Here is a 26,820-nt window from a genome sequence, read left to right on the forward strand (position 1 = left end):
GATTGTACTTTCAACTGGCTTTCTCAGCTTGTCTACATATGATATATAAATACAGTTATTACTGTACATAAAACATGTTTTCATTCATTATGTTGGCATGCATTCGTCTGAACCAGCAGGACCCTGTGTGGAACTGTTCCTTGATATGACTGCAGGATGTTTTGACTTGATAGATATTGAATATTGAGACTGAATACTGGTAAAATGAAGAACAGAGATGCAGAACATTTTTTTTAATTATTATTTATCACTGAAACTCCACCAGGTGGTGCTACTGCACTTCACAGCTTCTTTGACAGAAAACTGTATCCAAGTGACACTGTGAAAAAGGAGTAAGGTGTGTGTGATTGGCTACGACTGTCCACTGCTGCTAAACTCTCATTTTGATTCTATAATGTCCAGTCACTGATTGTTACTGAAGTTAATTTGATAATTTACGTATATTTAAGCTTCATTCAACATGGAATACTGTACTGTGAAGTTTTTTGGACATATTATATGATTACCATGCTCAGTGTGCTCTTCTCTGGCATTTCATTGCATTTTTGGACAAAATACCCTTTTAAAAAAAAAAAAAAAACTGCAGTAACTATGCAAAAGGTGAATTTGAGAAAAACTGCTTTAAAGTTTTTTTAAACTGAACTTTTAACTGGCCAGCCAAATGGGTTATAGGTAGGTAAGTGATATGACAATTATTTTTACAAGTATTGATGATGTAAATCTTATGCTCAAAATTCATGACGATTTATTTGACCTTTTGCCCCAAAAACGTAGTTACTGCATTGCTGTAAAAGGCTCTAATAGTGATGCAGAAACAGAGTTCAGTAACTACAATGTTGTTGTCTTCCTTAAGCTTTTATATTTTGTTTTCAGTGAATAAACATTTACAAATTGATTTTGTTATAAGCATATTTAAAAGTGTTTAACAACTCTATTCAAAGATTTGTGTATTTTAGACTTAATATTATAAAGACATGTTATATTTTAGTCTTAATATAAGTTTATCTCACTTTTTCTATCTAGATCAGTGTTTCCCAACCTCTTTTGTGCCACGGCACATATTTTACATTAGAAAAATCACACGGCACACCACCAAACAAAGATGTCAAAAAGACAGTAAAAAACACCCTAAATATGTTTAGAACTACATTTGTCATCTGTCACAATTCCAACCCTCCTCCTTTATCTGGCCTAGGAACTGGCAAAAGTGACCCAAAACAGCCAGTGGCGACTTTGCACATGCACGATTCATTTGCAGACTGAAATTCCACTGAATGCGTAACGGCTGCAGATCCGTCGGTGGAGCCGTTACGCGCTCATTACATAGACTGTATAATAATTATTACTCATTATAATCAATGTGTGAGATTCCACCGGCTCCAGGTCCGACGTCGCACGGCCATCGTCAGCTCTCGCAACACTTGCGCAGAGCTTCTATTTTTGTCGGACGACGGAGCACGGCGCATCAATTTAGCAACGAGCAGATCGTTCGGGGCAGGAAGTCGTGCACAGACACAAAATAAAACATCCGGTATATTTTCAAAATAAAGTACCTCAGGTTAACGGTCGATCGTATTTTACAACTTGAAGACGTCATGATGGGCGGGGACAGACCTGAAGTCAACAGGTTAGAGGTTTTCACTCGTCTTTTCACCCCACTGACACCGCTCCCTCCGGTGCTTGTTGTAAACTAACAGAGATCGCTAAGTGAACACCTCCTGCAGCAGCAGCACATACACACTGTACTGCTACAGAGCTAACTGTAGCTAACTGCCGCTAACGGGTCAAGCCGGCCGACCTCGTTAGCGCTCGTTAAGACGGAGTCGCTGGATTTGTCTCCAGTCATTAATGAGGAGATGTTGATTCTCTTCCGGTTGTATCATTTGATTACGCTTGAATTCGCGAGATTCGCTGATACACTGCTCTCTGTTGGAAGAGCATTTATTTGTTCTGCCTCTCACTTCACGCTGCTCACTTAGAGTACCAACCAGGTGAAGTTGGATACAGCACACTTGTGTGCAGCGGAACAGCGGTTGGGAATCACTGTTCTACTCCACTACATTTTGAGGCATATATTGTACTTTTTACTCCTCTACATTTAGTTGACAGCTTTAGTTACTTTTCAGGTCAAGATTTAAAATGAAAAACATGATACATTTAAAATTATTACCCATTTTTATAAATTAAACCACTTAAAAGTTTATTAGGTAGTTTAAATGAACAGAGTGGAGTCATTACACAGTGTGGTATTAGTACTTTTTACTAAAGTAAAGGATCTGAATACGTCTTCCACCACTGTCCTTTTACTTCTCTACTTTTTTATTTTATTTTATTATTATTATTTATTTTATTTTATTTTATTTTTTCAAATTTATTTTTACCTTCTGCGCAATGCGCATGCGCGGCGCCACGGCGTACTGCGCATGCGCTGCCTTCTGAGCTTCTGCGCATGCGCGGACCCATGCTCGCAATGCGCATGCGCAAAAAGCCGCGCATGCGCAGAAGCACAGTGGGGCCGCGCATGCGCAGTACACTGTAGTGCCGCGCATGCGCAGTACGCCGCGGGGCCGCGCATGCGCAGTACGCCGCGGGGCCGCGCATGCGCAGTACGCCGCGGGGCCGCGCATGCGCAGTACGCCGCGGGGCCGCGCATGCGCAGTACGCCAAGTTTTTAAAAAAGTTTTTAAAAAAGTAAAAAAAAAAAAAAGTTTAAAAAAAAAGGAAAAAAAAAAGTTTTAAAAAAAGTAAAGATTTATTTAGTAAAAAGGACATTGGTAGAAGAAGTATGCAGATCCTTTACTTCAGTAAAAGTACTAATACCACACTGCATGGTTTTTGGGACCCACAATCTGTCTTACCAGTTGGCCTTCTAGTAAGCTCATCACAAGTTCTGCTTCACATCTCATCCATCATGATCTTCAGCCATTCCTTCTGATCTCCAGCATCTAGACTCCATTGGGGTGATATTCTTGTTCAGCATCAACAATGGGATACAAACGCCAAAGGCTGTATTTTCCTACACTTTCCTATGTGAACTATGTCAATAAACCTATTTTATTAATCCTTTAACCATCTCTTTTGATGAAGTCTTTCCTGATTGAAATTACATCAACACTCCCAGGAGCTCACTTGGGGTCCATTTTTGACAAAAATCAACATGCTGTAGTATGACTTTTTTTTCAGGGGGTCATTTTTTGACATCCCATAATATGTTTTTTTTTCCCACTATTTTTGGACAAACATTGCTCTAATATGTATAAACAGACTACAATTGACCCATGTGAAGCATTTTTAGGCAATATAGAATTTGACAGTTTTTGACAAAAAAATCGACATGCTGTATGTAGCATGACTTTTTTTCAGGGGGTCATTTTTGGACTTTAAAAATATGGTGTTTTTCCTGTAATATCTTGCCATATTATGCTCTTATATGTATCAACAGACTATAGTAAAGTCAGTCTTAGCATTTTAAGGCATATATATATATATATATATATATACAGACTGAAATTGACCCATTTGAAGCGTTTTTAGGCATTTTAAAATTTGGCAATTTTTGACCAAAATCGACATGCTATAGTATAAATATTTTTGAGGGGGTCATTTTTGGAAATCCCATAATATGGTGTTTTTCTGTAATTTCTGGCCATATTATGCTCTAATATGTATCATCAGACTATATTTGACCCATTTTAAGCACTTTTAGGCATTTAAAAATGTGACAAAATCGACATTAAAATGATTTTTTTTTAGGTATTATGATGGGTTTTTTTAGCTACTTTTGGACAACTACACGCATAGTATAATTGCGCCATTTCTAGCATTTTTAGGCATTTTAAAGTTTGACCATTTTTGACAAAAATATATATTTAAATTTTTGGACATTTTTTTCATTTCATTTTTGCAAATTCCATACAATACCATTTATCAACTTGCTATAATAGGGCAATTTCAATAATTTGGTGCATTTTAAAAGTTTTTTCTGAAACCACTTCTCATCCATCCTGACCCTCAGCCATTTCCTCCTTACCTCTTCACCATCATCTACATGCCTTCCAGTGAATATTCCTGTTATTACAACTATTACAACTCCTGGCATTATCATGTCCTTATAATCCAACATCAAAGCAGGAACTAATTACCAAAGACTCCTCATTTTCTTCACGTTTCCTATGTGCACTATTTCAATAAATCAGTTGAAATATTCTTATGAATGTCCTTCAATTAAGTCACAGCCATCTAGAGCTAACCAAAGTTTCATACTTTAAATAACTGTTCCAATATTGGTTATACATTCCTTAAATTCCTTTTATTGTGCCATGACATAAGGTACAGACAACATACAAAGAATTTATATATAAAGTGACCAAAATTCTATTTCTACTCTTTTTTTAAAACCTTGAATTGTGTTTGTCACTCAATTTATTCTCCTGTGTTTTGTTCCTATCCCTTTATCTGAATTTCATGCATACAGTGATCTGAGTCATCACAAACTAGGAAGTTGTGGTATCTTAAAATCAATGTATAGTAAATGTAAGTTAAGTGTGTCGCTGTTTGAAACTTAAAGTGGGCATGAGGTCTTAAAATCTATGAAAAGGGTGAAATTTAACTTCAGGATTACTGCAGAGATTTCCCCGTACTGACATTCCAGATGCACTAGAGGGCGCTATAGTACTATAAAAAGCAAAGATGAACCAGTTTGAGGGAACTGCATACATAGTTGCTGCTGTTTGGCTCCATTACCTCAGGGTTTACCTGGAAAAAGGACATTTCCCTTTTGCATGGGATGCACAGGAGGATTTCTTTGCAGCACCAGAAGGAATTAAATGGACACACATGGAATAACAGGACAAATCCCTCTCTTTGTTTGTGCATTCCTCTTTTATTATCATGGTCCTCTTTACATAAGGTGAAGAATGGTAAGAGGTCAGCCCACTAAAACCTCGTTGTGGCCGCCTGAAGTGGAATGTTCAGAAGATAGAATAAAGCCTAACATTATATCAGCTCTCTTTATTTAAAGTCCTATACTTGTTTTGTTTTTTTGTAAAATGATCAACCTGTGCTTACCTTTTCATGACAGCAAGATTACAACTCGGTCTGTTCAGAGCGGTTGTTACAAGACTTTAAGACAGACAGTGGCAGTGATAATCCATGAAATTTAATATTTTTATCTTTTTGCCAGTACTGTGACACATTTAAAAGCAGCTATAACTGCCAAAAAAATAAAATAAAACAATATATTCCTGTTTATCTGCTTTCCAGGAACGACCTACTGTCCCAGAGCAGGCCATGGTGTTTATACAAGTTTCTATCTTTAATCAGTCTGTAATGAGCATAAAATCAGGCATTAGTTTGAATGAAATGTAAACATATACATTTTAATAACAAGCTAAACCACTACTGGACACACAGAGGGTGTTAATCTTGTATCATCCCACCTCAGCAGATTGATCAAAAAGCTCATTTACTAAAAAGTTGGTGCACTACTCCACTCGATCCACCGTTAAAGCAGGAAAGTCAGACCATCATCAGTGTGAGCAGACGTTCACCCCCTCTTTCCCTTATATCATCCCAGTGAATGACGTGAGATAAAACAGCTAGCTACAGCAATAATCTAAGTCTCATTTGCATTCAAGCATTCCATGTTTATACCACTGAAAGTAAAGCGATAGCCTCTTCAGCTACCATGTTAACATGAGTGTAGATAGTAGAGAAAAACAACAAGAGAGAAGCGACAAAGCCTGGTGGTGGTGGTGCGGGCTTTTTCAGTAGAAACCTCTGAAGAAGAGAAGCATTGTTTGTCCTCTACACTGTGACAGCACTGTCCTGGTGTCAGGTCCGGTGACTTATTGCATGCTGTCAATCCTCTCGAACTGATCTGAGGTGAGTTTTCAAACGTGGTGGCGGTCCAGTCCGGCAGTCCAGGCTTTGTTTTGGGCCCTCACCCGCCTCCCACAGCCACACCCAAACATCCCAGGGTCTTTTTCCACCTGCTGCCCGGGGAGAAGCAGCTCCTCTGGGTATGGTTCCTCCTACTCTTCATCCAGGCCTTGTCAGGACGACTGCATGAGGCCCGTCAGTCGTTTGCCCGTCAGTGACTTGCCCTGGTGGGAAGAAGAGAGATTAAGGGGGGGTGAGTGTGACAGACATCAAAATGTCATCGAGGTGAAAGTTCTCCCTGAGGACGTAGAGAGAGAGAGAGCAGTGTGGGGGGAAAAGTGAAAGAAAAGTTGCTCAAAGAAGTGATGGATGGTTTGTAAGCACAAATGGTGAGTGTGAATAAGTGAATAAAGAAAGCAGCCATATGAAAAAGACATGCCATTGTGGACTAAAAGCTAGATATATGAAGTCCATTAAGATGAACATTTCTTATTGATTATAATCCTTCATACTTCTATGGAGAGATGCATTGTTTGCTTTGTTGTGGTTGCAGGTCTGTGTACACTGAATGCTTCATGTGTTGGTTTGAAAGATATAATACCTGCCACGGCTTCATGAAGCCAAACAAACAACACACAGCAAAATAAACTCCGCACACACACAGACATACATCTATGTACAGATGTCTGAATCCTCTTAGGTTGCTTTCACATATAAAGCCTAGTGTGATTCAGTGGTAAAGCTGTAACATTAGCTGTGTTTCCATTAAAGTCTAATTGAATTCTGAAGAAAAAATTTTAAATGTCACATTAAATAAAATGCAAATTAGGGACATTTCCATCAACTGGATTATAGCAAATAAACAAAGCTGCGTAAATGTAATTTGGTCAGTAGATGGCAGTGTGATGTGTTGCTGTAGGCTAATCTGTCAGTGAACAATAGAAGAAGAAGAGATTGAGCAAGAGAGAAAACAAAAACAAAAAAGAGGTTGCTAATCAGACAGCTTTGGCCCCATGAGAGAAAATGGAGAGAAGTAATCAGGAATTGGATTCAATTGGGCAACTTATAATTGTTCTTTCATATCTGAGTGGAAACAGCTGATCAGTCATGAGAGTTAAATGTTCGCTACGTCAGAACCTATTCAGAAAAATAGTTTTCCTTTCTCTTTTGCACATGAACTATTTTTTAAAAAAGAAGACAAAAACTACATCAAGCAAGCGTAAAAACTTTTGTACGCATTTTCCAAAGTTTCATAGAATTAAGGTGTTTCCATCAAGCTTTTCTCAAGCAAATCTTCAAAATACACAGAGAAATTTGTTGATGGAAAAACTGCTATTGTTGCGTTATTCATTTGGTTTAGTTTGCTTTCACACTGCTATATCAAGCAGACCAAACATTGTGAACAAATGTCAAGCTGTTGCCGCTGTCCTTCATCTATTGGACAGAATATATATGGGAAATAACTTTTATGTGGCATTAATCTGCTGTGGGATTAAATCCATTAGTCACCGTTCTGTCGCTAAATCATTTGAAGACTTTGTTGTTTTTGTGTGTAGCCACAAAAATCTGAGTCATGTGATCATCTGACCATATTTGGATAAGGACCTCAGAACACGAGACATTTTTCAAGACTGCTACTACCATGCCTGGTGTTGATTCTCACATTTCTGCCCAAAATGAACTAAGAATGATCTGAATTTTGATTTTCTTTTTTTTTCTTTGATTCAGACTGTGTTCTCACCTGCAGAGAACAGAACTCTGGTGCACTTTGAAGCAAACTGAGACACCCGTTTTTAGCGGAACACAAACAGACAATCCGACAAAACGGACAAAACAGCTCAGGTGTGAAATCAATATTATTTATCTTGAATTTAACATCCTAAACCCTCTTTTTATACTTTTAACCTCTTATTATTCAAAGACCTTTTTGGTGGGTGTGGGCAGTGGATGTTTAGGGGGAGATAGCAGGTCAACAATATATGCCACATAGAAGTTGTGGGAATGTTTTCTAAAGTCCAGTCCATGTTCAACTGTGTCCCATAAGTTGTTGCAGCAATATTTGGGTTGATACCATTTGCTACACACATTTGGTGCTCAATAATGCAATTTTATTCATATCGAGAATGGATAAAAATTGTCAGAAATAACCTCCAGATATATAACATCAATATGCCAAGACCTTTGGAACAACATAGTAGCTGAGATTTGAGTTAAAAAACTTTGGTCCATTTGGAGATTTCTGTTTTTTCAGCGATTGGACAAGCACTTCTTTTCTACAAACTGCTGAGAAACCCCCTTATTGTCAATATACCAATATTCTGAGTGCTCTAGGTTTCTAGTTTGTGGTTGTAAAGTTTCATGAGGTTGTGATTATCCTCGAGTCCACAGCAGCTCGTTTTATACACTGAGGTCGAGACCCAAGAAATGCCCTCACTGCAATGAACTGGCTACTACTGATGACTAACATCATCCCACATGAAGAAAACATTTAATCCACAAGAGTCTCAGCCCAGCACTGAAACCCAGTTTATGTCATTCAAAGCCTGTTTAAGGACCTCAGTGTGCACAAATATTCATATACAGTAGGCAGAAATGGCAAATTAGTGCTACATGAGGAAAAACTATGTGGGTTTTTGCCTTAAACTGCATGTTATCAGCATAAAGTAGTATGTATGTAAAGAGGAGACTTGTGGGAACACAGAGACTATTAACAAGACATCAGAGGTCACATGACCGCTTTGAAAATCGCCAAAATAGCCTAACTTTGCATCGTTTTTTCAACAACTTCCCGACATGGTATCCTAGCATGCTTGGGCTCCTTCCTTAGATCTTCTAGTTTCATATGATATCATTATCTTTAGTATACTCTACTACGCCCTCCAGGAAAAAAAATGCGGTCCGGCGGGATATCAAAACACTAACAGAATTATCCTGCATCTGCTTTTCAATATTCCTGCGAGCATTTCCTTGTTCGTGGCTATTAAGCTGGGCAAATTAATTGGTGCAATGAAGAACGACTCACAACCAATACTAAGAAAAAGAACATGTCCCCTCAGGGAAGAAGCCAAAGTGCAGCAGCAATTATAGTAAAAGTCAGAGTATCGGAGAACATGTTTGCTTACCAAGCACAAGCAATAGTTACATTATAAAACTTTTGCAAGTACAAATTTATCTCGTAATTATAACAGTGAGATAAAGAAAGCCGGATAAACACTTCATGACTAATACACTGATAAAGAGTCAGTCTAATAATTTATCATACAGTAGTTGTGATAACGAATTCTCCTCAGTTGCTCCCATTTTGCACCCAAAAACCTGTCATCTCTCTCTGTTTCTGCTGGGATATGATACAGCCACGGTGTGTAACAAAGTCTTTGTACTTTAATGGTTCCCGGCGGGGAGACACTCACCACACTGCGAGTGAACTTCTCCAGGGAGGTGCGTCGCCCCTGCTCTGTTTCAGGCTGCAGAGTCAAGAAGAAGTAGAAAGAGGTTTCAACATTTCAGAGTTCAAAGTGAATATATCTGCATGCATATCACACACTTCAACAAATCTGTTCACATTAAAGGGTCAGTTCACAGAAACGTGCACATTGCATTTGTAAGTTTCCACTCTGGAATTGAATAATGCAAGATACGATCTTAACATGCAGGTTAGATACATTAAAAAGTGTAGGAGGATGAAAGAAATTCAGAGGATGAAAAAATTTCATGATATGGTATACTGTATATAATATACTATACTATTGTCATAAAAATGTAATTAAAATCTAATAGTATGGTATAAAACATTTTCATAAAATGTCATAGTACATTATGCCATAAAAAAGTTTAGTATACAATAATAAAGATGGATAAAATGATAAATAATAAAAAATATTATTAAAAAGGTCATACGCCATAAAAAGATAACTAAAAATGTCATACTCTAGTATGCAATAAAGATGTCATAAAAATATTTTTAAAAGTCATATGATATGCCATAATATATTTTTAAAAGATTCATAGTTTTTTGGCATAAAGAATATTTTTAAGATATATTATATGCCACAAAACATTTAAAAACAATTAATAATATAATATGGCATTAAAAATAGTGTATTATTAGTGTAATATGGCTAAAATATATTTTTAAAAAGTCTTAGTATATTATGCCAAAAATATCACAAAAGATTAATTTTATAGTATGCCATAAAAAAATCATAGTTTCGATTGCTTTAAAAAATGTGTTAGGATAGTATGACCATAAAAACACCACAAAAACTAAAATATGCCATAAAAAAGTCATAATATAGTACAACATCATAAAAATTGTCAGAAAGATGTCATTGTTTAGAATGTCATAAAATAGTCATAAAGCAAATTATAGTATAGTTGTCATAAAAAGAAATAATGCCATGAAAAGTTGTTTAAAAAGTATTTTAAACCAAAAAACATTAACCCTAAACTCTACAGCAGTAAAATTTAACATACACATAAATGCAGGAGTAATATTATTCCCAAAAAACCCCCCATCAATATATAATAATAAAGCATCGACAGGGATCATTTACTGCACAATGAGTACTTCTCCTTTTGATAATTACATACTTTCACTCAAGAAAACTTCTTGAATGCATGACGATTTTACGTATTACTTTATAATGTGGTTTTAGTACTTTTACTTCAGTTAATGATCTAAATAGGAATCTGAATATAGGGATCTGATAAAAGCCTTCAGTGACTGGAGTCACAAGAACTATCTCCTACTGAACACATCGAAGACTAAGGAAATTATCATAGATTTCTGCAGGTTCAAGCCCCCCTTCAGCCAGTGAATACCTATGGGGTGGACATGGAGGTGGTGCCAAGTTATAAGTATCTAGGTGTATACCTGGATAATAAGTTGGACTGGTCCCTAAACACTGACGCTCTCTATAAAAAGGGGCAGAGCGTTTCTTTTTCTTAAGGAAGCTCAGATCTCTGGACATCTGTAGTAAGATGCTGCAGATGTTTTATCAGTCTGTGGTGGTTCTGTGGTTGGAGCCTGGTTGGACACACTGGAGGAGGTGGTGGAGAGATGACCTGTCAAGATGTTCAAGGCCATCCTGAAATACCCAGATCATCCGCTACACAAAACCTTTATGGACCAAAAAAACAACAGTGGATGGCTCCTCTCTCTCTGTTGCAGGACGGAGAGATACAAAAGATCCTTCGCTCCTTCAGCCATCAGACTGTCTCATTCTTCAAGAGTTACCAGACTAGAATTTCCCCTCAGGGATAAATAAAGTAATTCTGATTTGATTTGATTTGATTGATTGAAATACTTCTTCCACCACTGGTGCATTCATAAGACAAGCCGACAGAAACTGACCTGTAAAATGACGACAAACACAGACACACACTTACTTTCTTCCTCGCCATCAGCAGGTCCTGGTAGACGTTGGAGCGCAGGAAGCGTGTGTAGCTGTCACTTTTCATCAGCTTGTAGATGTGGTCCTGAACGGAGAGAAAGAGACGCAGCAAGAGAAAGAAAGAGAGAGAGAAAGAGAGAGAGAGAGAGAGAGAGTGAGGAGACCTGTGGGTCTGTTTGCCAGACTCTGTATATAAATGTCTTTGTGCTAATGATGTACAAAAATTGCAAACTCAGTCAGAGTAAACTAAACGAGACAGTCACTGAGGGAGAAAGATGGTCGAAGCACATTGCCAATTAACTGACAGGAGAAATCTTTCCTCTTCTTTTTAACTCTTCCCTTTTAAGTCTGTAACAGGAGACTACATTTGACAGACACCCCCCATCCCCCCACCAACACTCTCTCCACCAACCTTATCTGTCTCCCAGCGAGGCGTATTCTCTAGAAATCACTCCACAATATAAACCCATTAGCTGATATTGGTGAAGCGTGTAAGAAAGACAAATGGGGAAGACAACAGAGAGGGATAGAGTTTCTGAAGAGGCAGCACTGACACTGATCACCTCAACAGATATAATTTAAGAGGATATTCCTTTTCTGAATGGCACATAGAGTCAGTTTTCTGCAGTGAGAGAGTTTTTTTTAAATAGGTAAAGCTCCACAAATTTGGGTCTAACTCAATAATGTTGCAGCAGTTTTACAGTATACCACTGTATGAAAATTAACATTTTCTTATCTACGATATTCAACAAAATAAAATTCTACATTTCCTCACTCTCTATTTGTTCTGTCTGAACCCCAAGAGTGTTTTTTCCCTCTATTTACATTTTACTTTCTGTGGCCTTGTGTGGCTCTTAAAGTTTTATACATATTGAACAATTTACATTTTTACAACCTCGACTTACAACCTCTCCTGTCCTCTCCTCTCTGCTATGTGTGGACAGCCTGAACCCCCACACGCTGTTTTAGGGTGTTTTTTGCCCTTTTTATATTTAGTCACTGTGGCCTTGTTTTTCACTGCAATATATCAATATATAAGTCCTGCAGCTCTATGGAATCAGCACGATCATAGCTAGAATTGGAAACAACTCAAATGTCTGTTGTGCAGAATAACACAGTTAAAATTACATAAATAATTTTTAAAAAAGAAAGAAAAAACGCAAGTTGTATTTCTCTGATAAATTATTCTTAGAAAATTTGAAATAAAATGGAATTTATATATACAATACTTATATAAGTATAAGAGCCCACAAGTGTCTTGAATATTGGGAAAAGAAATAGGATCTCCACATGCATAAATATTGAACTATTTGCATTTAACACCCTCTACTTGCAACCTCTCCTGTCCTCTCCTCTCTGGTCTGTGTAAACAGCCTGCAGTTCTGTCAGATTTTCAGTGAATATTTGTCATGTAACCATTTGTCTCAGCAGAATCAATCATGGCTTCACAGTGTTGAAGAGGAGCAGAATTTAATGTTTTTATCAGAATCGAATTATTCCAAATGGTTTATTTTTGTTGACGTTTTAAATGAGACATGTAGAATAAAGTGGTTTTGACAAAACCCAAAAAGTTCAAATTCTGCTGATAATGCTTGTACAGTTTAAATACATATCTATGATAAACAGTGTGTTTTTGTCAATCTTTTAAAAAAAATGTACTTTTCAAACTTGAGTTGGTGTTGGAGAATTAATTTATAAATGTCAGCTGTAGACAGTGTTACTTCTGTGTGTGGGTGAGCATGTTAATGAGGTCTGAAAGGAATTTCAGTCACTTTTTCCTCAATTTTACTGTGAAGTGTTTCATTAAAACTGTGAATATTAAAGCTGGATCCTGTGGGATTTAGAGCAAAATGAGGAATACTTTAATATTATTGATATGACCGTTGAGGCCTTTATAATGAGAATGTCTCACTGGTTTGATGGCTTATTTCAGGATCTACTTTTGAGTGTAATAACTACCGGAACTCAAATACACGATGTCTCACCTGTGCGTCCTCATAGCTGTAGCGTCCGGGGTCTTTCAGGTTCTGGCTCGTGCGTTCGTAGCTGTGGGAGTCCAGGTTGATGGAGCTGGGCGCTCCCTCCGCCAGGAACTCCGTCCAAATGTCCTGCGCTCTCTGCGCCACTTCCTGCTGGGGCATCCTCTTCAGGTCCTGCACCGCCAACCAGAACCTGCAGAACAGGTCAGATTCACTTCAGACAATTATTTGACTTAAAGAGTATCGAAATAGAGAAGATCACTCCCCATGTTTTATACTTCTCAATGCTCATTTACTGTTTGTCAGAATGTTTTAAATGTGGCATTTTAGACATACATTAAGGCTCACTATGTCTGTAGCCTATAACGTTTTTAAAGTTATTCTAAGATTGTGTCCGGTATTAAATGCCAATAAAAAGTGTACTTAAAAAAAATCTGTTTACATTGTTTCACAATTTCATTTTTTTAAACATACGGATATATTGTTTTGTTTTTAATTTATTGTTTTCATTTTCTAAGATTCAGAAACTCCTATGAACTTTTTATGATTTTTTTCAAGACAAAGTAAGCAGATAAGGCAGTGAGTTTGAAATAGGGTTGCAAAATTCCGGGAATTTTCAAAGTTGGACATTTTCCATGAGAATTAATGGGAATTTATGGGATTAAACAGAATATTCCCTTGAGTTTTGAATGGGTGGGTCAGGGGGATGAATAGTATTTAACTCAACATTCATGTTTCTACGGTTCAATGAAATTATTGATTGTTCGATAAAATAACTTAACAAAAGTTCTACTTACAAATAAATCTGTTGGAAGGTTTTTTAACTTATTATTTTTACTTATGACAAAACAAAATGTTTGCATATGACACGTTTGTATAAATTACCCCCAATTTCCAACTAACTCCCATAAATTCCCATGTATTCCCATTCATTCCCATACATTTCCATATTTCCGATGGAAAGTTTCCGATTTAGATTATTTCCCAAATTCCCCAGCTTAACTTCTCCCATGGAAAGTTTCTAGAAATTAACTGGAAACCCTAGTTTGGAACTACAGGTGCATCTCAATAAATTACAATATCATAGAAAAGTTAATTTATGTTAGTAATTCAATTCTAAAAGTGGAAATAACACAATATATAGATCCATTACACACAGAAGGAAACATTGCATGTCAATTTATTCAATTCCTTCTAATTATAATGAGTATGGGTTACATTTAATGACCAAAAATAAAATAAAAATTAATCAAATTAATTATAATACATTTAATTATAATAATTAATAAAAAATCAGTGTCTCAAAAAAAAAAGGAATATTACAAAAGACCAATTTTAAAAAGTATGTTTAACATGGAAATGTTGGCCTCTGAAAAGTATGTCCATCTATTTGCACTCAATACTTGGTTGGGGCTATTTGATTAGAATATAATGGAAATTGACTTTTCCATTATATTCTAATTTACTGAGATGCACCTGTATATCTGTGAGAGAAATTAGGTCCAGTTGCAACTTTTAATATTTCAAGGCATTTCAGACTTTCAGACCAGTAAAATATCCAGTATAAGACAGAGGCAGCAGAGAGCCAGAGGACTCCAATATTAGTTCATACCGATATTGATCTGTGGATGGTCCAGAGATATAATAATATAGAGAGAAACACTCTGGGGTCTGCTTCTCTCTCTTACTATATTTCTCACTCGCTGTCACTCTCTGCCTCAGTGGTGCTCTTCCCAAAACTCACTCATAAAAGCAAAAGCAATTAAAGGTCCAGAATAGAGGAGAGAGACAGAGGGGTATATATGCTCACTCTCCCTGTGTGTGTGTGTATGTGTGTGTGTGTGTGTGTGTGTGTGTGTGTGTGTGTGTGTGTGCAGCTCAGAGGTATCAACAACATCGGTGTTATCTCTCAATTCACTCTTAGACTCTATGAATCCTAACAGCTCTCTCTATCTCTCTCTGGCTCTTTATTACGTTATTGCTGCTCTGCTGCACAAAGGCCAAAAACACCATGTTAGTCCATGAATCTGTATGTCCGAGTGAGGGATGAATTTAATATCTGTGAATCAATAAGCAGCAACTCTGTGAAATCAACGATCTCGTTAGATTACAAAGACGACACACTTTACACATTAGTGAACACACTTAGAGAGACTAAGGTCCCTCCACTGTTTATTTATGGCATGATTCTGCTACCTGTTTGTTATGTTTGGACGCTGTGGGCCTGGATGTGTGTGAATGTGTGAGAGTGTGTACAGTACATGTGTTTTGGGGTTTTATCTCATAAGGAGGAGCACTGATAGATTTTTACCCCTGTGAACCCCATTTCAGTGTGTTTTTTTGCCCTTTTTTCACTTGTATTTCACTGCAATATAGAAGTCCTGCAGCTCTGTGAAATCAGCACGATCACAGCTAGAAGTGGGAACGACTCAATAATGTCTTTTTTTCTGCAGAATAACACAATTATAATGACATAAATTATATATATTTTTTAAGAACAGAACGCAAGAGATTTTCTCTGATAAATTATTATTTTTTAATTGGAAAAAAATTGAATTTTTATATAAACACTTTTCAAGTGCCCACAAGTACTACTTTTTTAATTGGAAAAAATGGTTTGTTTACAACCTCTACTTGCAACCTTTCCTGTCCTCTCCTCTCAGCTCTGTGTAAACAGATTTTCCGTGAATATTTGTCACGTGACCGTTCGTCTCAACAGAATCAATCATGGCTTCACAGTATCACTGAAGAGCAGAATTTAATGTTTTTAACAGGATCTAGTTATTCCACTGTTTATTTTTGGGACATTTTAAATGAGACATGTAGAATAAAGTGGTTTTGACAGAAATATCACAATTTTAAGCTTTGTTTTGTTTACTTTTTTCGAACAGAAACTATTGTAACCTATGATCCGATCAAGGACCGTCAGAAAGTTCAAATGTTGATGATAATGCCTGTTTTTAGAAAAGATACATTTCAATTCAGAAGGTTCAGAGAGTTAAGCTGTAAAAATGACAATAAAAGGATGGATGGATGGATGAATACAGGTTGAAATCACGGACTGCATAGAGCATTGACATATTCTCTACAACATCACCAACCAGTTTCTGACTCCACTTACCGAACGCCTAAACTGAGCTGCTGATGTCTGCTGCTGAGCAAAACTCAGAAAGTAGTTATTTCCAAAGATGTTCTGTGTAACTGTGCACAACAATAGAATTATATCCTATTCTCTCTTTTTTTCCCCTGGAATTTTGTGCATATGAACTCTACATTTCTATGAGTTTCAGTCTTAATTTGTGTGTTCAAGGTCTTCTGTACTGAGAACAGAAAAATCTTTCACTTTTGATTTTTCCTGTGTTTACAGTGTGCAAGTGGGTTGAAATAGTAGGTTGGAACAAAAGGGATGCCAAAGAGAAAGATGTGTTTTTTTGTCTATTTTCAGAGCAGTAAAAGCTTTTGAATAACTGGTATACTGTGCACAAAAGGTGCTGCCATACAGCTTTAAATTCATAATAAAAAAAACCAACATGTCTGCAAGTTGAAGGTTTCTACAGCGGAGGAAACTTTCCCTGAAAAAAAAATCACTTTTCTTCCATTTATTCACAACAAACTCTAAATGTAAAATGGACCGCTGCCGTGCACCCTGTGGTTTTCCCCGCTCACTGGAGCACAGCATGTTTCAGCAACAGCAAAGGTAAAAGTTTTCATGAAGTGGCTAAAATCACTATAGCATAAAAAAAAGTTTGGTAGAGGATTACTGAAGCATCTTGCGTGCTCACCGCAGGTTTTCTGAGCTGAACTCCGACTCGAGGAACTTGAGGAAGAGATCCTGTCCCGCCGGGTCCTTCAGAGCCTCCTCCAGAGAGAAACCCCACTTCTTCACCCGCTGCTGACTCGGCTCCTGCCTGCAAGAGGGAGAGAGAGAGAGAGAGAGAGGACTGAATCTTCTGCAGGGAGGTCAGGATTAAAAAGAGATTAGACAATAGTAAATCACAGGGGGAAGTGCTAAGTGTAGGAGCAGCTGACTGTCTGTGAATACAGAGCGAGGGAGAAAACGTTAAAACCTTAAAATGCAATCAGTCGTCTTAAAAAGGCTGATGTCGATGTGTGATCGGTGTCGGGGAAAAAAGCTGCGCATTACGCCAACATTCATCTGAAAATCAATCAGTTTAATCTCTGCAGGGAATACATTTTCTCCTATCCTGCAATTAATCAATTCAGCTGAATTATTAAACTACATTAGGCACAATGATTATACGTCTGCTCTAATTAATTCCTGCATAATTCAGAACGGGCCGGGAGTGCAGAGCAGAGTGCAACTTGTTGAGAGCTCCGACTTCAGTTCATTACCTTCATTTCTCTGGATATCATTTTAATGGAGGATTAATAATCGGACATTGTCCAATATGTGTCTGTAGCACATAAACTGAGGTGGATTATTTGATTTGGATTGATTGAGCGAGTTGAATTACTTCACTGCTTCGGTTATTACCTTTAAACAGCCAGCAAACTGCTGTTAAATCACTTTTTATTCTGCAGCTGGGATCTGATTCATTGTGCCTTCTGTTCAAGAGCAGTTCATTTGCAAAAACGGATATCTCTGTTTTGATTTGTTTTCACATATTTCTCTTCCTTTCTTTATGGTGCAGTCCAGGAAACATCCATGCATCAAACTGCGGTTGAGTTGTCTCGATAACATAACTTAAATTTTCCAAACTCATCTATTTTTTATTGTGCAATCAAGAAAAAATCAATCAGGATGGTGATAATTTATTCTTTTTTTAAGAATGACTTGTATCTGTTTTGCAAATTAACAACTTTATATAAAAAGTTTGCATTTTCCTTGACTAAATAGACATCATTTTTTCCATTATTTCTGCTTTTCTTAAAAGCAGAAATAAGATATCTCAAACTTATATTTTCCAAACTCATGTATATTTTATTGTGCAATAAAGGGAAAATAAATCAAGATGGTGTTAGTTTATTCATTTTTAGGAATTAACTGCTAATTCTAAAAAGTTTGTATTGATAAGATTTGCAATAAAAACAAGCCAAACTCATTTTAAAACTAAACTGACAATTATATTTTTAATTCAATACCATTTATACAAAAGAATATGTTTGAGGATGGATTGTTTTTTCTAATATGCACAGCCATGTGTCATGTCAGACGCAGGATGAAAACTGATGAAGCAGAGGAAGAGATCATCTTTTTTCTTCCTACACACTTCTAAGACCTACATTACCCACAATGCAACTCAATCACAGGCAGTTTGGTTGGAAATTCATTGCAGATTCCATTCAGTTTGGATATCATGATATTATTAGTTGGTACCACCCCTATATAAGCATGTCATATTTTGTTTTACAGGACAACAACATGATTGTATTATGATATGTGGGGGTTGTTTTTGCATATATTGTAAAAAAGATGCACAGGTGAGATCTAAAAGGGTTAAAAAGACATTTTTCAATTAATCTCGAAGCTGAATACAACTGTATTCGATGTTCCTGTTAACACACTTTGATGTGTTAAATCAGTGGTGGTCCCCTTTAAATATCTGAGAAGACGAAATAAATAGAGTAAGATGAGTTAGATGACTAAAAGACCCAAAGTGATATTTAAGATATGTAAAGTGTTTCTACAACAATTAAACATAATGTGTAGTTAAGACATTTTTCCCAGTAGACCTATAGTAGCCACTTGCTTGATGGTAATCTGAATTCTTTCAGGTACGGAAACAATTAGGCGAAAAAGGCAACAAAAATGCAATTACTTCCATCCAAAAACAAGACAAAGACAACAACCAAATAGCATAACATTTGTTGTTATTGTAGGTAATGAAAAGTAATCAGCACACAGTGAAAAATCCAGGTTTAACACAATCTCTGCACTTTCTAAACGCTGTTTTGTTGACTTTCTAAGTGACCTGCCAGTTAAACTTTATGAAATGAGGAGTAAATGTTCAGTGGCTGTGAAAGTGAAGCTGCTGTGGTTTCTGGTTCTGTACCTGGCCTCCAGATCCCAGAGGCAGGGGTCGTCGCTGGTCCAGGGGTTGGACGGCTCCGGTGCCATCACAAACGGGTCATAGTCCATGTACTGCTCAGTGTAGCTGATCAGACTGACACACAAACATTCACACAGCACAGAGGACAGAGGACAGGAGGCGTATCTGGTTAGAGTTTTTACATTTTTATTCTATGAGATTTATATTTCCTCTGTTTACCTGATTTAATTGTGACTTTGGCTCATCCAGAAGTTAATTGAGTAAATTATGGAAGCGCAAATCGTTAAGCAGCAACATCTGTTCTCATCAGAAGCTCAGATGTGAACCTCCTACCTCTCTTTGATAGTCTGAGATAAACAAACTGAGACGCAGCCGAGCAGAAAGTGCATCAACAACAGCAGGACTCTGAGAATGTTTTACTGCTCACAGTTAAAAAATAATCTATTATAGAGAGGAACATGTAAATCTGAAAGCAATATAATCAGGAAGCAATATAACCCTTGTAGTGCAGAAAGAAACAGAACCAGGGGGAAGGACGTGTGTAGAGTCCCGTTTTTACCCAATGCCTTTACTAAAATATACCTTTAACTAAAATGCTACTGTACTGTAAGGGGGAAAATGTCTTAAAACTTCCATAGAATGTATAAATGATATAAATGAGTATTATTTTCCACTTTCACTGACTTAAATATTTTAAGCAACTTGACCCAACTTTGTCATAACTACCAAATATTTATGCATTTCCATAATTTTACCAAAAAATGTAATAATTTTCTGTACACTAAATGCTACAGTGGACACCGTCTGGGATATGTCAAAGATTAGCAACAAGATTGATTTTGATGTTTATTTTTTGTGCAGTGTCAAATTAAAAATAATGAAACAAAAAAATCCTCCTCACAATAAATTTACTCTATATATTAAAATTTCCACTTTAACTAGTTATGTTGCAAAAACAATATACTTCCTGAACATGCCTGTTTGTTTACATAATGCCACTGTAGTGTTTATGAATGAAAAATAAACAAAATGAATCATTCTTTGTATACTCAATGCTAGTGATTAGCTACAACACTGATTTTGATGCATTGCAACAAACACTGCAGTGCTCCATTATACAGCAGCAGATACTCCAGTAGAAACCAGGAAAATATCATGTATTTGCTCCATAGGGCAAAAATAAGAATAGATACAACATAAAACAACATTTTGATACTTGAGTCAGTCCAATCATTAGGTCTCAGGAACATAACTTTAGCAGAGCTGTTGTGTAACTATAGACCAATTATTTGTATGCATTAATAATAATAACATTGACAATGTGCATACATGCCTCTTGCAAAAAATCTGGACCGCAAAGAAAACCAACTGGCAAAAAAAGACTTTCTACCTGACTTTTATTTATTTATCTGTCTAAATGTTGTCTCAATTTTATAACAACTTGTCACTCTTGGTTAGGCAAGTATAAAAAATGTCAATGTGTAAAATAATAATATGTTTATGTATAAAAATTAAGACTTTTATTAGCAACTTTTTTAGTTTTGGCAGCCTACCACACAAAACAACACATTAAAAACAGATTACAACACTTCCTGTGATTAAAATTTTCTTGTGTATTTAAGCCGACTTCTGATTCCTTCTACAACCAACGTGTGTGTGTGTGTGTGTGTGCAACCTTGTGTGAAGATTGAGTGATGTGTCCTTATAGGGGGGCAGTTTGGACTTGAAGAGACACATGCATGCTTGAATCAGGCCTGCAGAGCCTGTAAACTAACAATTACCACATCAATTCTACATTATGAGCAATAGAAACTGACAAATGGGTCAAACAATAAACTAAAATAAACCCAATCAAACAGAGGATGTGAGACAATATGAACCAGAGTCCTTGTGAAGCCCTCTCAGTCTGAACCAGTGCAAGGCGAGATTCAGGACCACGGACAGCGACAGAATCCAATAAAACCTGCACTGTTAAACTGAAGTGCTTTTTAAATTGTGCATGAATTTAGTTGTTTAGACAACACGTGAGCCATATTTCCTCTCTACAGTATTAAAAAATGCATTTCCTCTCCTTTCCCTTTTCTTCCTTTATTATATATTCCCTTTTTGTACATGCTATATACTTGTGAGAGATGTCTTTAGAGAGATTAATCAAGGGCCCCGCTACTGAAGTGGGTTTGCTAGTATAGAAGGCCTTGCAATTGTAAGATCTCTTTGTATGAAGAAATAAAAAGGGAGAGGAAATAAAGGCTATATTTGCACACTAAATTCAAAGCTTTGCCCTTTGGTAGTTTGCATCCGGAGCGTGAGACCTCCGACTAAAAGAACAGTAAACTCTATGTGACTGGAAGTGGAGCGTCATTCTGTGAAAGGCTGCCTTTGACTGTTAAGGGAGTATCATCAGGCTCTTTCCCAGAGATATTATTATCTAAAAGATGCCCTCAAAAAAGCATTTTTTCCCACTAAGCTCATATGAAATCAGGATTATTGCACTCGTAAGTTGTTTATATGAATCTGTACTTGTGCATTGACTTGTGTTTGGTCGATATTTTTGTCCTTAAACTTCTATATGTACAAGAGTTTTATGGTACACATTGCTGAGGCTGCAGAGAGCAACTCAGCAACTCAAGTAAAAGAAAGCCAAGACACCCACGTTAGGAAAATATTTTCTACCCTTTCCAAGCTATTCTTCTCCCGTAACATGTCTTCTTTCAGAATAGTGGAAGGAAAACACCCAAAACAAACATTTAGGTGTATATTTTACTATATTTTGTAGATTTATTCCTAAATTCACTAAAAGTTAGCATTCTATTGCACATGTAGTTCAGTGAATGTAGTATAAACTCCCTCTTGTTGCTAGAAATTAGATTCAAAATAGTGTCTTCAAATAGTCATTTCCATTTAAAATGTATAAAAACCTGGTTGGTAAAAGGCTGTTTTCTCAAAATTAGTTTTTTTCTCATAAATCCTACCAGTTTTATTCCAAACTTTATTCTGAAGGTTTTTACGGTCTATATATCATTCATAACCTGATTTATAGAACATTTTATTCCTAAAAACATGCAGAAAATTGAGGGTTTTTGACAGCATTTTCTCTCTAAAATGATAAAAAAGCAATATCTCAATTTCCTTCTGTATAAAACTTTGAATCTAATTTATCAACAAAATAAAATAATAACTTTGACTTTTGCTCGGTCCAATGTTAAGATTTATGTTTATATATGGAAATATATGCAAATTAGCCCATATTTAATGAGATCACACCTCATTTGAATATCTAAACATAACATTTCAGAAAACTTTGTAAAAACTATGTAAATTACAAACTGGGGAAGTTTCATAGTGAAATATATACGTTTAAAAAAAAAAAAAAAACTATTCAACTGTTGTGTGTCCCCTCAGCAAGACAGCATTCCTTCAGTAGTGATCATATCTGACAAATTATTCCAAATGGGAAGTAATTATAAGAAAAATGTGATTTGATACTGGTCGTTTTGACTATTATCACCCAACAGGACTGTAGTAGTTTGACTTGTTGTTTCCTGCAGTGTTTGGGTTGATGCCCCACACTATCTGCTCCGTGGAGCACCAATTAAACTGCAGCTCTGCACGTGGAGTCAGGAGGTTAAAGGGTCAGGGAGGCAGCGCGGCACAGCAGCAGCCAGCTGTAATCACACTTATTCTGCTCTACCGGGAACTAATGACTGTCCCAACTGACTGAGCCGAGGATGGGACTGTCAGGTAAACAAACACAGGAGCGTGTCGGCTACACAGGAGGGAGAGCAGCTAGAAACACACACACACACACACACACACACACACACACGCAGACACACACTGTGCATCTCTGCTGCACTATAGAGAAGGTGGACAAAAAACACCTCTACAGCTTAATAACTGCATTTATTAAGCCGACTTTTGTAATTACATTTCTAATTACTTTTCAGTGTCTAATTGAATGCCTGACCCCCAGCCTCCCAACGCAATGAAATCTTACTGTGTCAATTAACTTTGATCTGAAGCTTCATTTAAACAAGTGAGGTTCAGTTTGTCTTTGTGTCAGCAGGATTTCAGACAAAGAAATAACCTTTACATGTTGGAGTTGATCCAAATCACGAGGCAGATACACAAATGAGTTTTCTATTTCATGAAAAGCACGGCCTTTGTGGAGGTCAATGCCTTTGTCTTTTTAACTGCATTTAAAGCAAATCAATTGGAATCGAGTGGGGTTCGTTTAGGGTCAGAGGTCACCTGCAGGGTCATTTCCAGAGACAATGGATAATGAGGTGAGAGTATTGTGTCTTTCATGTCAAAATGTGACTCTCTAGCTCTTCTGGGTTCGTCTTCTAGGCTTTAGAGAAAAAAACAAGGTAATGCTTTATAATAAGGTCCTTAATAACCATTAATTAACAAGTAATAAGGCATTGTTCTCGCTTTAGATCCGGTAGTTGCAAAAAGCATAGTTAACTTATAGTTAACTTATAATAGATGAGCAATAAAGTATATTTTAATATCAGTAAGCAAACAAAATAAGATTAATAAAGGCATGGCAAAGACATAATGGGTGGGTCATGGGTGTTTGTAATGTCATTATTAACACTTATATAAGCTTATAAACACACAATAATGTTAATAAGCATCTTGTAAGGACTTACAAGGGCCTTATTACTTGTTAAATAATGGTTATTACAAGGACCTTAATATAAAGCGTTACCAAAAACAATTACTACAATTAAAAAGTATGAAGGAAGAGTTTTTTCTTAACTAGGCTACGACATGCAGTTGTTAGATTTGTTGCTGGCAAAAAAATAAGGTTTCTGCTTTTCATTAAACACTGAACAAGAGTCTATTAAAGATACAGTATTTGAGAGATTCAAATAAAAGTGACAAATATGACGACCAACCCAGTTCTGCAAAATCCACCTGCAATTTTCTCAATCCTAGTGCAGAGACATGCTGAATTCTTGCTGAATAATCAATATAACTAGTAGATTTGTAATGACATCAAGTAGCAATATCCTTGAAAAGGAGGGGAGAATTTTTGGTTTTAAGTTTTTACGTTTTTAGGACGGCAGACTGAGAATTTTTGCAGCATTTCTGGATCTTCTAACCTCACTTTAATGATCTAATCCTTGTTGCTGAACCATAATTTTAAAGTATAATTACCATTAAAAAGTATAAAGGAAGAGCTTTATTTAAGATCATTAAATTTTTTTAAACTAGGCTACATCATGTGGTTGTTAGATTTGTCCCTGGCAAAAAATAAGGTTTCTGCTTTTCATTACACATTGAACAATAATCTATTAAAGATACAGTATTGAGGGATTCAAATAAAAGTGATGACCAGAGTTCTCTTAGTGTGCAAAATCCACATGCAATTATTTCAATTCTAGTGCAGCAACACGCAGAAAACTTGCTGAAAAATCGAGAAAACAAGTAGATTTCTAATGGCATCAAGTTGCAATATCCTGACTAAACAGGTAAGCGTGTTTAAAGTTATTTCAAGTTTTAGGTTTTAAAGTTTTAAGTTCTCCAGACAGAAATTAGTTGATAAAATTGAGAATTTCTGTAGCATTTCTGGATCTTCTAACCTCACTTGGCTGTCACGAGTAAAAAAAAGTTGTCAATCAACCCCGTTGTCCTCTATCAGGAACTTTCTCATTTCTAGTACAGCAATATGCTGGTTTCTTGAATAATCTGATAAATTGAATAATCCCTAAAACAAGTAGATTTCTAATGGCAACAGTTGCAATATTCCTGCTTAAAACTGCAACATTTTTAAAGTTTAAGTTTTCAGGACAGGATGAATTAGTTGATAAGATGAAGAATCTTTGCAGAGCATTTTTCAGAGCATTTCTGGATCTTCTAACCTCACTTTAATAATCTAATCCTGGTCACATAGATGGGAATGCCATGCATGCTGGTCTTTGCTTTGCACTTGAACCTCTATTCCAAATTGCCAAACTAATATGAGGGAGCAGGGACATCCAGGGACAAACCACAAACCTGTAATTCATCCCCAAACACAAACGACAAATGCAAAACTGACACCACCACAGGTTCAGACTGGGTGTCAAAACAAATCTATCTGCCGCTGCTCTGGCACAGATATAATAAAAAAGGGAATCGGTTTCAGGAGCACAGGTTTGTGTGATTATAGATGGTCAGAGAAAAGCAGACAGGCAGGCAGGCTCTTTATGAGAAAAGCTGCCGTCTCCTTCTCAGCTAACACGACGTGCAGATTGAAAAAGATTAGACGTGCTTCACTATGTGCAGTATTTTTAGTGCAGTACCTTTCAGCGACTTTAGACATCTTCATGCGGTGACGATCTAGCTGGGTGTTCATGAATAAGATCTGAAAGAGGAGATGGTAGAAGTCAATGTTTGCTGGTTTCGTACGAGAAAAACAAACAAAATGGTATAATAAACGACTTGAATTCCCTAAAATATCAGTGTTTGACTGTGCAATTGCAGCCAACACTTATCTCAGTATTACTATGATAAACAAACAACAGTTTGAGCTGGATTGCGGCCTAAGACTACTATTTTTAGTAGTTGCATCCTCTTATATTGGTTCTGGTTCTTGTTTTGAGGTGAATTTGATCTCCCTTTGTGCAAGAAAGCAGCAGAGTTCCTGCAAAATCTGACCTTATAGCACAAAGCGTGAAAAGGAGTGTAGAAGCTGTCAATCATCTCTGCAGTGCTTGGTGGAGTAAACATTAGTCAGCACAGTAGAAATACAGTTTTTGGACAGATTCTTACCTCCTTCTCCACATCCTCCTTGGTGCCTTTCCTGCAGTGGTGCGAGGGAGTGTGTATGGGACTGTGAGACTGCGTTCCCTCCTCCGCCACACCGTACACTGACTGGGTCCGTTTGAACATGATGAGAGCGCAGAAGTGGGAGAGATAATAGAGAGATACAATGTGTACTTATTATTTTCCCCGTGGCGCAGGATAAAGCATAAAAACAGCTGCCAAGAAAAGCCACAGTGCACTGTGTTGTAAAATTAAAGAGATATGTTTCAGTAATCCAAAAATGACTGTGTGCATGAATGTAAATCTCATTAAGGAATAGTGTTGATTTAATTATGTTATTTGTCAGCTTCTGCCCACTGGAATTAAAGTCGTCTGTATTTTGAATACATTTACAGTATCTTTTACATGTGTACATTTAATTTAAACGGATAAGTACAAAGCACACTATAAGATAAACTACAGGTGAATAGGGTAAAAAAAGCTAGACATCTCCATGAAACGTACCCACCTAATTACTTACATTAAGATAATTAGTTCTGTATTACAAAATATCTGAAATTGTATGTTAAAATATGCAAATGGTGTGTTATATTGTTAAATATGTTGTAATTTCCATACACATCCAGAATAAAAACCTAAAAAGTGAATAAAGCCAGGTTTTAAAATGCTTTTCTTTTATTCTTTTGACATATGACAGTCAAAGGTTTTACAGAGGGAATATTTGATATTTCTTTTTATTAATGAGACACAAAAAATAGCGATTTTTGCCATCTTTTTTGAGAATAAAACATTCTGTAAATC

The 26,820-nt window shown here is 36.6% G+C and overlaps 1 protein-coding gene across 1 annotated transcript in view; it reads right to left on the bottom strand.

Annotated features, from left to right (window-relative positions):
- Positions 1-4,377: 4,377 nt before the first annotated feature.
- Positions 4,378-26,820, bottom strand: part of rgs6 (regulator of G protein signaling 6) — a 118,729-nt gene continuing 96,286 nt past the window's right edge. Inside the window, exons 10-17 of the mRNA XM_059356282.1 lie at positions 26,026-26,127; positions 25,557-25,618; positions 19,267-19,377; positions 17,035-17,160; positions 13,259-13,445; positions 11,269-11,358; positions 9,291-9,344; positions 4,378-6,104 (exon numbers count right to left, since the gene is read on the bottom strand). Coding sequence (XP_059212265.1) covers positions 6,054-6,104; positions 9,291-9,344; positions 11,269-11,358; positions 13,259-13,445; positions 17,035-17,160; positions 19,267-19,377; positions 25,557-25,618; positions 26,026-26,127 — 783 coding nt within the window. The 3' untranslated portion in view covers positions 4,378-6,053. The remainder of the gene's footprint in view (positions 6,105-9,290; positions 9,345-11,268; positions 11,359-13,258; positions 13,446-17,034; positions 17,161-19,266; positions 19,378-25,556; positions 25,619-26,025; positions 26,128-26,820) is intronic.

This window comes from Centropristis striata, chromosome 18 (assembly GCF_030273125.1).
Source record: "Centropristis striata isolate RG_2023a ecotype Rhode Island chromosome 18, C.striata_1.0, whole genome shotgun sequence".
In the NCBI taxonomy this organism is placed as follows: Eukaryota; Metazoa; Chordata; class Actinopteri; order Perciformes; family Serranidae; genus Centropristis; species Centropristis striata.